This window comes from Trachemys scripta, chromosome 8 (genome assembly GCF_013100865.1).
Source record: "Trachemys scripta elegans isolate TJP31775 chromosome 8, CAS_Tse_1.0, whole genome shotgun sequence".
Lineage (NCBI taxonomy): Eukaryota > Metazoa > Chordata > Testudines > Emydidae > Trachemys > Trachemys scripta.
Window position 1 is genome coordinate 100,457,469 of NC_048305.1, and position 14,907 is coordinate 100,472,375.

General features: G+C 41.6%; 1 protein-coding gene across 1 annotated transcript in view; it reads left to right on the forward strand.

Moving 5' to 3' along the window:
• Window positions 1–14,907, forward strand: part of AGBL4 (ATP/GTP binding protein like 4) — a 1,407,981-nt gene that overhangs the window by 405,420 nt on the left and 987,654 nt on the right. The window contains exon 4 of the mRNA XM_034778118.1: window positions 6,384–6,478. Within this exon, the coding sequence (XP_034634009.1) occupies window positions 6,384–6,478 (95 nt within the window). The remainder of the gene's footprint in view (window positions 1–6,383; window positions 6,479–14,907) is intronic.

The following is a 14,907-nucleotide window of genomic DNA, read 5'->3' on the forward strand; positions in this document are numbered from 1 at the left end:
TCTGAGTCTTGTGTAGTCTCATGACTTCAGGAGCTGGAACTTTAAGGAAAGCACCAAATATTGTAAGATTCATGATAGTTGACAACACTGACAACCAGCTAGTGGACAGCAGGCTACACAACAGTGGTAGGAGCAGAGAGAAATTTGGTCTAAAGCACCTGGGCAAATCCCCACTGTTACCAAAATACTATGGGATATTTAATGTCCATGCAGAGTGCAAGACCTCCGGTTTTAAAATCTCATCTAAAAGATCCCTACTTAGTGCCATTGCACAATGCCCAAATCCTGTATCATGGATGGTTGAAGGGCTGAAGTATTTCTGCTGGATTTTGAACCATTTAGGGTATGGCTACACTGCAGTGTAAGTCCAGGGTTGGTGGGACTCAAGTCAGCTCACCCGTGTTAGGGAACTCTGGGTTTGAGCATCGAGATTGTAAACCCTATGTTACAACATTTCTAACTCATGCTCCAACCTAGAGCACTGGCATCCTTGCTGCAGTGTGCAGACCCAAGTCAAAGTAACCATATCCCAGAGTCCCTAGCGTGCCCCATTCCCCTCCAAAATATGGCCAGTTTATTCCTAGGACCCCGCGGCACTGTGGGAACACTTTACTGCCCACCCTGTATGCTACAGGAGGTTTTGAAGCAACTTGCTTTGCGAAAGCCTTGACCAATTCGCTCTCTATTACAAACCCAGGGTCTCTCTGACAGTGTGCTTGCAGATTGGTGCTCAGAAGAGAATGGGTTAATGCTGACCTGAGCTACTGCCATTTTCAATAAGTAGATGGTTAGGATAGAGAGGACTAAGGAAGTTGTCCTATGGAATAGTGGGATACTTCTGGCTAACTCCTGGGACCCGAGTCAAGCGGGATGGCATCTACACTGCAGAACAGTAGGGCTCAGACCCTGGTTCCTGGCTTAATCGAGCATAGACCCTCCTGCTCTGCAGGGTCTTGGGACTCTGGGTCCGAGCCCTGGGTTAGCACAATTGCAATGTAGATGCAAGCGGGGTTAGGCTTGAGCTCAAGCTCAAGAACAGGCTTCCATTGCAATGTAGACATACCCCATTCCTGGATGCCTAACTGGTTCATACTGAACCATACTGTTAGCTGATCTTATTTGGCTGAACTTATTTGGAAAATTTCAGCCAAAACGATTCAGCCATTTTAGAGAGAGGCAAAACAATATGTTTTTTTCTAGCCGCTGTGCTAAAAAATCTGTCTCCCCTTTCTTTTGACAACTCCAGAGTTCACATGCTTTGGAATAGACACCTGAAATTTGGCCGAGGGGTGGCCTTACATGTCAGCAATTTGCCTTTTGCCTCAGGAAAATCTGGCCAAGTTATAAGTCTTTGAAAAGTAGCACCCTGGCTCCTAATGCTGACCAGATTACACAGGAGCTCTCCCCACAGAACAACTGACTTCAGGGGAAAAGCCAGAATTTCCTATTTATGACCACTCCTGGCTGCTCTGGGAGTTGGGCTGAGGCTAGACACTGGAACTGAGAGTAGGGAGCCCATCTCTAGTGCTCCTAGTGATTCCTCTGTTGGCACCCAGGCAACATGGAGAAGACAGCCCTCAGATTAGAATGCAGAGGGGACAGAAGTAAGACTTGGGGGAAGGGTGAAGAAGTAGATTGGGACAAGGAGTCTGGTGAGACTGGGACTGGAGTAGTGGGAGTGAGAAACTGTGAATGGCACTGGCTGGCCATGGGGACTGGGACTGGGAGCCATGGGGAGGCGATAGAGCCTGGGAATGGAATATTATTGGTAGTCCATCGCTGATGATGATGACGATATTGTCGCAGTTCTCATACATAGCTACGCATATGACTCTGCAGTCCGAATCTTGATGCACAGAGTTGGCCGCACTGAGGGCACGGGAAGTCTGTATCTATGATGTTTGATGATGCAGCTCTGTGGCGCCTTTCATGTGCAGCCTGGAGATAATTTCATTGATCCCACTCAAACTTGTCATGTGCTGATCGTGTCAGAGATTGCCAGTGACTCCTGTCCTGAGCCATTTGCTCACGTTCTTTGGCATTGATGCCAGCCCACTGGAGACTGCTCTTCATATTCTCTTTGAAGCGTTTATACGGATGACTCTTCTTTCTTTGGCCCTGACTCAGCTCCCCATACAAAATCTGTTTTGGGAGACGGTGGTCTTCCATTCGGATGACATGCCCGGCCCACCTAAGTTGTGCGCTCAATAACATTTCCTCAATGCTGGTTGTGTTTGCTTTTTCAAGGACCTTAATATTGGTCACTCTGTCCTGCCAGCGAATGCTCATTATTGAGCAGAGGGAGCACATGTGAAATTGCTCAAGCTGTTTAACGTGACTTCTATAAAGAATTCATGTCTCAGATCTATACAGGAGAGATGTTAGAACCATTGTACTGTAGATATTCAATTTGGTAGAGAGACGGGTGTTGAGTTGGTTTAGAACTTTTGTTCGAAGTCAGCCTAGGGCCTGGCTGGCTTTACTAATTCTGAAGAAGCTTTCCTTATCGAGAGAAACGTCACTTGAGATGGTACTGCCCACATACTTGAACTGATCCATATTTTTCAACTGTGTGCCTTGGATGAAGATGGCTGGCACTGGGGCATTTTAATGAGGTGTTGGTTGGAACAAGACCTCTGTCTTCCTGAGAGTGATGGTGAGGCCAAAGAGCTGAGATGCTTCAGAAAATCTATCAGTGATGACATGAAGGTTGTCTTGTCTATGAGCCATCAAGGCGCAGTCATCTGCAAAAAGTGCCTTGACAAGAAGTCTTTCCAGCGTCTTATTCTTAGCACTGAGTCTTCAAAGATCAAAGAGGGAGCCATCAAGTCAGTAGCGGATGTATATCCCCTGATCCAAGTCCTTTGTTGCATGGCTGAGAACACAAGCAAAGAACAAGTTGAATCACAAATTGATTTCCTCCGCCCAGTCCTCCAGAACAGTCATCACATGCTAGAGAAAGACAGTTTCCCTATTTCGCTGAGGGCAAAAAACCCATCGGCTACCCTCACCTGGTTTGGCCCGCTCATCGAAGCGATTTCCCAGGGTGTGGCTGCTGTCGCATTCAAGCAGTTACTTGGAGCCACAGGTGGGAGCTGGGTGTAGGTGTGGACCAAAGTGGATGAACTACTCCCAAAGAAGCATGACGTGTTTCTCCAGCAGAGGTACTATCCCTCCCTAGTCCCCCATGGAATGGGGGACAGGCAAAATGCCAATATGACCCTTGATGCAAAATACCCTGGGAGCCATTGTTTGTAGTAACTGTTCTAGTAAGCCTAAGGAAGCCTTTAAGAAGGCATATGGCCCTTTTCAAGGCACTGGCACACAGGTAAAATGTAAAATAAAATTAGCTCAGGTTTTTCCCAGATTTTGTCTTGGTATTTTTCCCTGATCACACCTCCCCTAACAAAGTAGAAATGTGTTTTAAAAGGCCTTCACTTGGAGAGGAGCTGGTGCACTTGTGTAGCATATTTAACCCTGAGGATAGGGCAGACATTTTCTCATCTTGTTTTCTTACTCTTTAATTTCCACTTTAGGCTCAGCAAACAAGCCACCACCACTTGACTATTTGGCACTCACATAGTAAGCAAGAAAGAAAGTCTGTTCCTTTTCCTCTCCATTTCTGTGAGGAGATTTGAGATTCCCTAGGTAGGCCACCGCTTCAGACTTTGTGATCCCCTGAAACAGCTCCCACTGCAATTTGCCCCCCATACAAATTCTCACATCCTTTCTAACAGTAATAGAGAGAACAACAAAGAACAGACACATCTGAGAGAGAGAGTGCGTGCGCACAGTGTGTGTCTCCTCTATATCAGTTACCAGTGTCTTTTTAAGCACCCTCTATTACTATCAGTGTTTTCAGTTATGCTCTTAAACGAGTTGAGTATTGAAATTGCATTAATCAGGCAATGTCACCCATTAATACCCCTCAAAAGTAATAAAAATCATGCAGAGTAATGACAAGATGGTTTGAATTGCTATTTTCTATGTGGACAGTGTATACCTAGTCTCGTTTCTCTTTATGATTTATTAATAAAGAACATCAATAAGGACAAAAATCACACCAGCAGCCTATTTTACTTGTTCGGCAAATGTTTGCTTACTGTATCACTAACTTTTATTACAGTACTTCATTTCAAGAGACGTTTGCATAGCTTATTGAGCAAGCTGCATATTTTTCTGGTTAAGGTGTGTACATTGTAGTTACATTTTTTTTTACACACTTCACTGACAGCTGCATAGACTGCTTTAACTATCACTAAGAATACTTGACTGATTCAGTGGCATATTTCAGTGCTTCTGATTTTTGTACTTTATTAATTCAGTGTCATACTTTGATAAAGTTCAGTTCTGTAGTGGCTGAATTTTAGGTCCTGCCAATCTAGCTCTATACCATACTGAAAGGACTGAACACATTGTTAACTGCTAATGGTACTGTGAACATTAGTGGTTGAAATTTTATACTCTGTACTGTTTGGTTAAATGAACTGCATATTACTGTTTTTATATACATTGCTTATCCAGTTGTGTACATTTGCTCAACTCATTATACAAAATCAGCTTGATTGGAATAAGAACATTCTCTACCAGCTGTCTGCTATGAGTCAGTTAGAACGGAACAAAATTAGCAACTTTTCTTTTTCCAACAGTGGCATGATTGTTTCCAAAGTATAAAGCAATTGGTTTGGCGAACTTGTTTGTTTCACTTACTCCATGCAACCATCCAACCTAATATACCGATTCATTGCAACTTAATTTGCCTTTACAAATTAAGCAGAGCAATATAACAACTAAAAAAGCCTCAGACAAATAAAATGAAATGCTTGTATGTACAGTACAAAATTAACCAAGTACTTATAAAGGATTGAACACACCTGTGAAAGAACTGCTGTGCACTCTAAGCGTAAGCGATAAGGAATAAATAGACCTTTCACAAGATGGACATTACATCCATTAAAGAGTCAACCTAAATACTGGAAATGGAAAATATAAAAAATTAACAAACACATTGCTTGGTCAGCAAATTATGAAAATGAGCTCATATGATGACCCATAAAAAAGCAGCTCAATGAGCAGAATGTATTGTATTCAGTCACTCAGATCTGTGGCTTGATCAGTAATGTTTGTACCAACCCTCACCTCAACCAGCTGCAGTAAATCATGCATCTCAAAGAGAGGTGTTCCTCTCCTTAGCACAGTAGAGTTATGCTAGCCCAAAGTTTAGTCATTCCCATGGTATGTGAGGCTCCAATGGACAAGACCCACCCAGAAAGAAGTTTCCCCGCCCCCATGTGTAGTGGTCAGACAAGATGTTTCCATGAGTTGCACCCTTCCATCCCCTAAATCCTCTCACCAAGCAGCTCCAGAACTCCCTGCTGCAAACATGGCTTTGATTTTTGTTTTTGGCTTTGACCAGTAACCCATCCTTTCATATGGCTAGGTTACTGGCTCCTCAACTGGCATACATATATTTCGGGTCTTATCCAAGTCTAGTGGTGGTACCTTCACTAAAACAGAGCTAATAACTCCCCTTGGACTAAACTTGGCAGGATCAAGTAAACCTAGATCATCCCTGACAGGTGTTTGTCCAACCTGTTTTTAAAAACCTCCAATGATGGAGATTCCACAACCTCCTTTGGAATCCTATTCCTTAACTACCATTATAGTTAGAAAGTTTCCCCTAATATCTAACCTAAACCTCCCTTGCTGGAGATTAAGCCCATTTCTTCTTATCCTACCTTCAGTGGACATAGAGAACAGTTGATCACCATCTCTTTATAGTTGCTATTAACATATTTTAAACTATCAGGTCCCCCTCAGTATTCTTTTCTCGAGACTAAACATATCTAGTTTTTTAACCTTTTCTCGTAGGTCAGTTTTTCTAACCTTACATCATTTTTGTTGCTCTCCTCTGGACTCTCTCCAGATTGTCCACATCATTCTTAGTGTGGCACCCAGAACTGGACACAGTCCTCCACTGAGAACTAGTGAGGCCTCAGCTAAAGCAGGACAATTGGCTCCCTGAGTATACTGCACCTTATCTTAACTCCAGAAAGTTAATATGTCCCGACAGGATATAGCCTTTTTTTCACAACGGCATCACATCTCATATTGAACTTGTGATCCACTAGGACACCCAGATCCTTTTCAGCAGTACTGCCGTGTAATCGATTATTCCCCATTTTATAGCTGTGCATTTGATAGATTGTCTTTCTAAGTGAAGTACTTTGCACTTGTCTGTGTTGAATTTCATCTATGAAACATCATGTAGGCATGTATGTAGTTACTTTATGCTTTTGTACAGATAGAAAATGAGAGCTTTATACAGAACAGATTGTAGTTCATAACTACTATAACTGAGGGTTTTTTTCTCTGTTTTTCAGAGGGTAATTTTCAACATTGTCAACTTCAGTAAAACAAAAAGCCTCTATCGTGATGGAATGACTCCCATGGTGAAATCCACAAGCAGACCAAAATGGTAAATTATCATTCTAAAATTTTTTTAATAGCAGAAGAATTTTGTTTTGTTTGGCACTTACCTTAATTCAGGTGCAGCATTGAGTATCCGTGAAGTAATGCTTTTCATCTAATGCCATATTTCAAAGACACCAGGAGGTGAAATGACTTGATTGCATACAGTACAATATAGACAACATTAAAATGCACACACACAAATATTATCATACGTATGATGTTGTACTTTTGTTTGATGACATGTAATAAAAATATCTACTACTAATAATATGCAAACCTAATGAGCCTGTCTTAGAGTCCTTACACATACAAAACTTCCAAGAAGTAGCTGGGAGATTTGCCTAGTTTGGATTGCAGAATTAGGCCATAAGTGAAAAGTAATTTATTTAATCATTCAGAACCAGATTCTGGCATCTCCTGCCAAAGCATGTTAAGTTGTGTAGAGCTCTTATCCTCCCCAGGCACATGTGCTGGGGTCATTCAGAAACTTGCCACACGCAGTCTGTGAGAACAAAATGGTGGCAGCTTTTAGTGCTACAGGCAGTGCTGGATGCCCTAGAGAGTGGAAAGTCAATGCCCCCATCTCCTTCTGCAGTGTCTGGCAGTCTAAGCATGGAACTGGGGGGTGGGGGAGGGGCAGAGGGAGATGCATGCTACAGCCTGTGGAAGTGTGTTGCGGTGATCACCCTCCACATGTTCCTCCATTGGGTATTCTGCCTGCTGTGTCCTGGACAGGCACAATGTCTCTACATACCACTGGTGATGTCGTACTGTCAAAGAAGCATAGCTGGGCGAAATGCTGCTACCTTGAAGTCAGTAGCAAAACTCCCATTGACTTCAGTGGGGATAGGATTCCACCTTTGGTGTCTAACTAAGAGGCCCCTCCAGAATCTACAGTGAGGAAGCCTACACAAAGAATCTAAGCTCTGACAAACAGTTCTTGACCTGGCGTGAGTGGCCTGTGCTCTGAAACATGGATTGGCTTTAGCCCTAATAATGCAGCAAAGTGAGAACATTTTACAGTCATTATTCCTAACAGGTTCATTCAAAATAAATGTTTGAGCGATCTGCATATGCAAGTCATCTGACTCTTATACATTTACCATTCTTAAATATTTCAACTGCTAGAAGATTCCACCTCCATAATGTTCAGTTTTTGTTGCCATAAGATGCGTTCTTATAGAAATGTTTTCATTTTAATCACCCGAGATGACAATTTTGCCTTAAATTAGACTGTAAGCTCATCTGGACAAGGGAAACCTATCGTACCATGTGTTTGAGCAGCACCTAGCAGGATGCGGTCAATCCTGGATGGGTGCTACTGCAATACATATTTAATAACCATCATTTGGTGTATAGCTACTGCACCTACAATCACGTTAAGTGTGTTTATTATTTTATCCCAAAAGAGTCTTATTTTGGGTCAGGTCCAGAGCAAATTTAAGCGATTTTCATCATCTTTCAAAATTTCTCTCGTTTTCCTAACCAAGTCTACTGTTTTAAGCTAGTTATTTTGTGTGTGTTAATTTCAGCCTGAAATCAGCTGTTGCTTTACTACAAACGTTAGTCCTTATTTTGGTTTCAAATTAAAGTGTAAATCTCTTAAAAAAAAAACAATGTAAAAATGTCTAAAAATATATAGAATCCTTCATTATTTCTGAAAACCTGTTTCTCCTGCATTTTCCAAGGGATTTATTTGTTTTTATGTTTTATATTTTGGGAGTAGATTTGCTCTCGTGAAAGTGAGGGATGAACAGCACTGCCTGGAGCCAGACACAGTGTAGGCAGCAGGCGCTATGCAGCTCTGTCGCTGCCCTGTAATCCTGTTTCAGAAATCCTAGCTATCATTTATGGAGCTATTTCCAATATATAAAACAGCTTTAGCGATGAAATATATTTTTACTTTAAAATATAATTCTATTAAAAAGAAATAATTTGTTTTCTAATAGTCTGTGTTTGAAAACATGCTGTTGTACTTTGAAGAAGCACAGCAATTCATACTCTTACCAGGCTCTTTAATGATATTGGGGTCTCCTCTCCTCTCAGTATGATCTACTATATTTTAATGTTAATGGGAGTTGTGTGCACACCAAGGGAGGAAATGCACCCTTCAGTCTTCGATATACAATATGCTCTTTCTTATAGCTGAGAGTCTTCCTTTCAGATTATTTGAGACATCTTTACAGCCATTTCTATACCAGTTTCCATGGTATTCTTGTGAAACCTGTAAAAATTATTTTCCATGTTTTCATTTTGTTGGAGCAGGTTGTACTAGCACTTACAGTTGCTAACGCAGCTTTCGGGTAGCTCTGGTTCTTTAATATGAATGGGATAATTTCCAGTCCTATTCATTCTGTGCTGTTTGCTGACTGGTATAATTATTCTGAGGCTAGTAGGAGATGTTGGGTCATTGGGACTCTGCAAAGGATCATGGTGCAGGATTCATCACCATAGACTGTAACATTGGTGGAAGTAGACATGATTTAAACTGTTTTCAACGTCAGCATTTTAACAGACATGATGCAGATGACTGTATTAGACAGAAAAGATTAGAAAAAACTATGATACAATGCAGATTTCTTAAAATCAAGGTAAAAGAAACCAGACTTCTAGAAGCAAACTTCTAGCTATTTGCTAACACTGAGTTCACTATTGTACCTACAAAGTACACTATACCGGGTATATATTATTTCATCTTCATTATGACTGCCTGGGCAGATTCCAATGCAGTTGCGTGCTCCATACCGAAATTCTCCCCAAATTCACTTGGTCACAAATCATTAACAGGTTTTGGTTTTGAGACAATAGAAGACATGTTCAAGAGATGCATGCATATAACTCACCTTTAAGAACTGAAGTTATGGGCTAATTTTGGGTTGGGGGGGAGAATGTTTCCCACTGGTTTTAAACTAGAAGCTTAATGTTGCATCCAGGACACAATTTGGCTCTGTGTATAGACAATGTCTGGATATCATGGATGGATAGGCCTCCAGAGATTAAGATTTTTTGAAGAATCTTGATATTTTGTTCTGAATGTAGTTATGTGAACATGGCTTCAAGCCTCTCGACGCCTTCAAAGTTTGATTCTTGACTGGAAGAAGTCAGTGCCAAGATCTCTAGAAGGAGAGTGTCAAACACAAGTCAACATTTTTGACCAGTATTCTTTTGTCCTGTGGGGCAAGAGCTTTAAATGGAGTCAGCATCAAGGTTCGGTTAAGTATTACTGATGTAAAAAGAGCACTCACTGTGACACAAATGTTTTGGTGTTGACACGTACTTCTCTCTTGAAGTAAGGTCAGACATTACTACTAATGAGCTCTGTGTAGCTCAAAAGCTTGTCTTTCACCAACAGAAGTTGGTCCAAGAAAAGATATTGCCTCACCCATCTTCTCTCTCCACTTAAAGAGGCAGTGGTGTGCTGAAGAATAAGAAAAAGCAGCTATCCTGGAGGAGAAGACTTTTAAAAAAAAATGGGAAAAGTAGAGTAGATACTGATGAAAACATCTTTTTCGCTGACAACTTCAGAGTCCAATCCTCAAATTATGCATACCCGGGACTGAATGTTTACAACATAAAACATTTGGAGAATAAATCCAAGTAGGTTAGTTTCTGGTGTTTTTTCTTCCACACAATATGTTAATATTAAATTGTATGTCTGTCAGTTACATCAGTCAAATCTCATTGCATTGAATCACTGTTTCTGTGAAGAAACTCAGCGTCATATCACATCAGGTTGCATCAGTCACATTTCATGGCAAATTGAACATGATGAAACTCAAGATTGTAATTCAAGCCAATGGGATACAAAGTGACTTGTCAAATAAGATTGCTCAAAGTGATTTGTTAATTTATAAATGTTGAAGGAAGATATTAGTGTCATGGCTTTTTCTGGCAATTACTATTGCAATTATATAGACCCTACCTTACGTGAAGATTAGAAGGAAGTTGTTTTTCTGTTTATTGGTTGTGTGTGGGCTTTTTTAAAAAAAATTTTAGGTCCATCTCCTGCTGTAATATCACTTTTTTTTCCACTAGTTTTTTTTTTAATTGCGACCTAATTTTGTTTTTTACTCGTGATTTCACACTATAAACTCTGTCCTTGGAAGCTATTAGTAAACTTTAGGTGCAGCAATGGAATTACACTTACTCACTGAGTATACTGTACCATTACATTGACTCCAGGAAGTTTTATCACTTTCTCAAAGTAAAATAGAAAAGTGACTTGTTCGGAAGACAGCAGATTTTCTAAATGATGAAATGAGCAAATATTCCCTTTTGGCTGGGAATAGCTATAAGTCTTGATTATTCAGCGTATCATTGTCTCGTTGGGGACATTAGTATTTCAAATTGAACTAATCTTTTAAAACTAATAACTGGCCACTCATCACCTTAGGTATTTCAGTAGGATCACATGCAAAATTCTAATTAGTATTTATAGAATAGCAACTCCTCCCAGTAGAATAGTAGCTATAGCTGGCAAATATCTGGTTGACACCTGTTTAAGTCTTCAGACAGCCACTGTATTTTGTTCTGCATTTTAAATGACCAGAGAAGAGAGGTGAAAGTAAGCCTGTCCGGTCCGGTGTACCAGCAAGAGCCGGTATGCCGTGCCGGACTGGACCAGCTTCTCCGGCAGTGATTTAAAGGGCCCAGAGCTCCAGGAGCTGCGGGGAGCCCTGGGCCCTTTAAATCACTGCCGGAGCTCCAGCAGCTGGGCTTGGGCGGGGATTTAAAGGTCCCGGAGCTCCGGCCCCAGGCCCTTTAAAGCACTGCCAGACCCCGGCTGCCAGAGCTCTGGCGGTGATTTTAAGGGCCTGAGGCTCCCCACAGTGGCCGGAGCCCCGGGCCCTTTAAATCCCTGCTGGGGCTCCGGCAGCCGGGCTCTGGCAGTGATTTATAGGGCCCGTGGCTCCTGACAGCAGCCGGAGCCCTGGGCCCTTTAAATCGCCTCCGGAGCCCTGCTGCCGCTACCCCAGCCCTAGCCCAAGCCCTGGCACTCTGGGGTAGCAGCGGCAGGGCTCCCGTGGTGATTTAAAGGGCCTGGAGCTCCGCAGCGGCCAGAGCCCCAGGACCTTTAATTTGTCCCTGATCCCCGGGGCTCCCAGCCGCCTCTGCGGCTGGTAGCTCCAGGGTGATTTAAAGGCCCTGGGGCTCCCAACCACAGTCAGAGCCCCAGGGCCTTTAAATCTGACAAGGCCCCGCCCCTTCCGGTTGAGGCCACACCTCTTCCAGTTGAGGCCATGCCCCGTTCAGGACTCTGGCATACTGGTAAGTCCTTTAAGTTACTTTCACTCCTACCAGAGAGTGCTAGGTAAAGTCCTCATAATTAAGGTATAAAGGATGATAAACAGCCTGGTTCTTGAGTGCATGAACCACAAGGTTAAAGGCGGTTCTTCACTTGTGATGCAGTATCTCAGCACATGTTTCTTTGTAAGCAGTGATAACTGGCAAAATATTACGGAACCATCACCACACAAAGAGAAAATTTATGTCTAGGTTTAAATGTTTCTATTTTTAATGTCAGGTTTCAAACGTCTTCGTGGCAGTACTGTCACTAATTTTCCTCTTTTATCTCATTCAGCATGATGGGTTTTAAATGGATAGTTGGCTTCCTAGTCAAGCAGACTGCCACCTCTCTTACTATAACATTTGAGTATCCTGCACTCAGAGGGTTACTGGAAAAGAGAAATGCTGCAGAAGCCATGTATATGGTATTTTAGAGAAGAGTAATCTATATGTATCCCTGTAAATTTTATTGTCCTCATGAGGCATTTTGACACAAGCAGTGTATATTTTATGAATGGTACTCCCGTATGTTCCATTCATCAGAAGAGGGCAAAACTGTTATGAAAGAATCTGAATTTTTAAAGCTTGCTTATTCTTGTGAAATTTCCTTAACATACATACGTACGTACGTGTGTGTGTATGTATACAGTACAATGCCACAACTACCATGTCCGCCATGCTGCGGTATATACTTAGTCATTTTTAGCAGCAGCTTTTTTAGCATGTACTTACATATCCTTAGCCATGAGATAAGCCGTTTGTGAAACAGACTGTCATCTGTGGAGAAACATGAGAAATACAGTACCAAAACTATATCTTGCTAATCTCTAAACTGTACAGTATATAAAATGTACAATGGCTACGCTTAGTGATAGCACCATCTGAATTTAGGTAAAGGAGATTAACCAGCCTTTATCATTAACTGACTTGCTCCTTTGGAATATTTTAGAACTTTTACTACTAACAGGAAGCTTTTATCTGTGTGCTTTTTATGTTTTTGGTTTTGTTGGGGTTTTTTGATGCAATGTTTGCTTGCCTCTGTTTTCTGGGATCTGGCAATAAAGCACACTGAGAATCAATCTGTAACATTTTAGTCAGAGAAACAAGGAAAAAAGGTTGATAGGACAAACATCTCCTGGATAAAGGTCACAGGCAACTATCAACATTTTTTACAAAGTTCATAGATTAACAGAGCTGCATTTATATCTTTTTTATTAATTCGGCATTATACTGTGAGCAACAGGAGTTTATTTTTAGCACCAAGATATCTGTTTAGAATGAAGAGATGGTGGTTTTGATCTTTTAGAATTCGGTGTGCATTTGAGAGGATATTATAAACGATCATAAAAATGGCTTTGAGAACCAAGCACTTCTGTTTCTGAAAAGTAGTGTTTATGTGGTTCTTATTAAAAAAAAGTGGTTGTGTCTTAGATTATTAAGAGTGGGATGCAATCTGTTTGGTAATGTCACCTTTTGCAGAAATAAGTGAAAGATTAATAAATCAAATCCTGCTTAAACCAGGTATGTATTGCGTTGTAAAATTAACTTGTTTGTTGTACCTTTGACAAATGTGGATACTTTCAGGCAAGGAAGAAAGTTAAACACTTGCTGAATGAACAGGAGTACTTGTGGCACCTTAGAGACTAACAAATTTATTTCAGCATAAGCTTTCGTGGGCTACAGCTCACTTCTTCAGATGCATAGAGTGGAACACGCAGACAGAAGATATTTATACATACAGAGAACATGAAAAGGTGGAAGTACGCATACCAATTGTAAGAGGCCAAATAATTGAGATGAGCTATCAGTAGCAGCAGAAGAAAAAATTTTGAAGTGATAATCAAGATGACCCATAGAAGGTGTGAGGAGATTCGAGGGTTTCTTTTCCATGGGTCCAGATGATGAAGATATCATCAATGTAGCGTATGTATGCCAACATCTTTATGGCTGATTTAGAATGACGCTTCCTTAGCTCTCGTTCCGTAACGCCCCTACTCTACTTCCGCTACATTGATGATATCTTCATCATCTGGACCCATGGAAAAGAAGCCCTCGATGAATTCCATCATGCTTTTAACAATTTCCATCCCACCATCAACCTCAGCCTAGACCAATCCACACAAGCGGTCCATTTCCTAGACACTACTGTGCTAATAAGCGATGGTCACATAAACACCACCCTATACCGGAAACCCACTGACCGTTATACTTACCTACATGCCTCCAGCTTCCATCCAGGACACACCACACGATCCACTGTCTACAGCCAAGCTCTAAGATACAACCACATTTGCTCTAATCCCTCAGACAGAGATAAACACCTACAAGATCTCTATCAAGCATTCTTAAAACTACAATACCCACCTGCTGAAGTGAAAAAACAGATTGACAGAGCCAGAAGCGTACCCAGAAGCCACCTACTACAGGACAGGCCCAACAAAGAAAATAACAGAACGCCACTAGCCGTCACCTTCAGCCCCCAACTGAAACCTCTCCAGCGCATCATCAAAGATCTACAACCTATCCTGAAAGATGATCCCTCACTCTCACAGATCTTGGGAGACAGACCAGTCCTCGCTTACAGACAGCCTCCCAACCTTAAGCAAATACTCACCAGCAACTGCACACCATACAACAAAAACACTAACCCAGGAACCTATCCTTGCAACAAAGCCCGATGCCAACTCTGTTCACATATCTATTCAAGTGACACCATCATAGGACCTAACCACGTCAGCCACACCATCAGGGGCTCGTTCACCTGCACATCTACCAACGTGATATATGCCATCATGTGCCAGCAATGCCCCTCTGCCATGTACATTGGCCAAACTGGACAGTCTCTACGCAAAAGAATAAATGGACACAAATCTGACATCAGGAATCATAATATTCAAAAGCCAGTGGGAGAACACTTCAACCTCTCTAATCACTCAGTGACAGACTTGAAGGTGTCAGTTTTGCAACAAAAAAACTTCAAAAACAGACTCCAAAGAGAGACTGCTGAACTCGAATTAATATGCAAATTAGACACAATTAACTTAGGCCTAAACAGAGACTGGGAATGGTTGGGTCATTGCACTTAATTGAAATTTTTCTCCCATGTTAAGTTCTCCTCACACCTTCTGTGGGTCGTCTCGATTATCA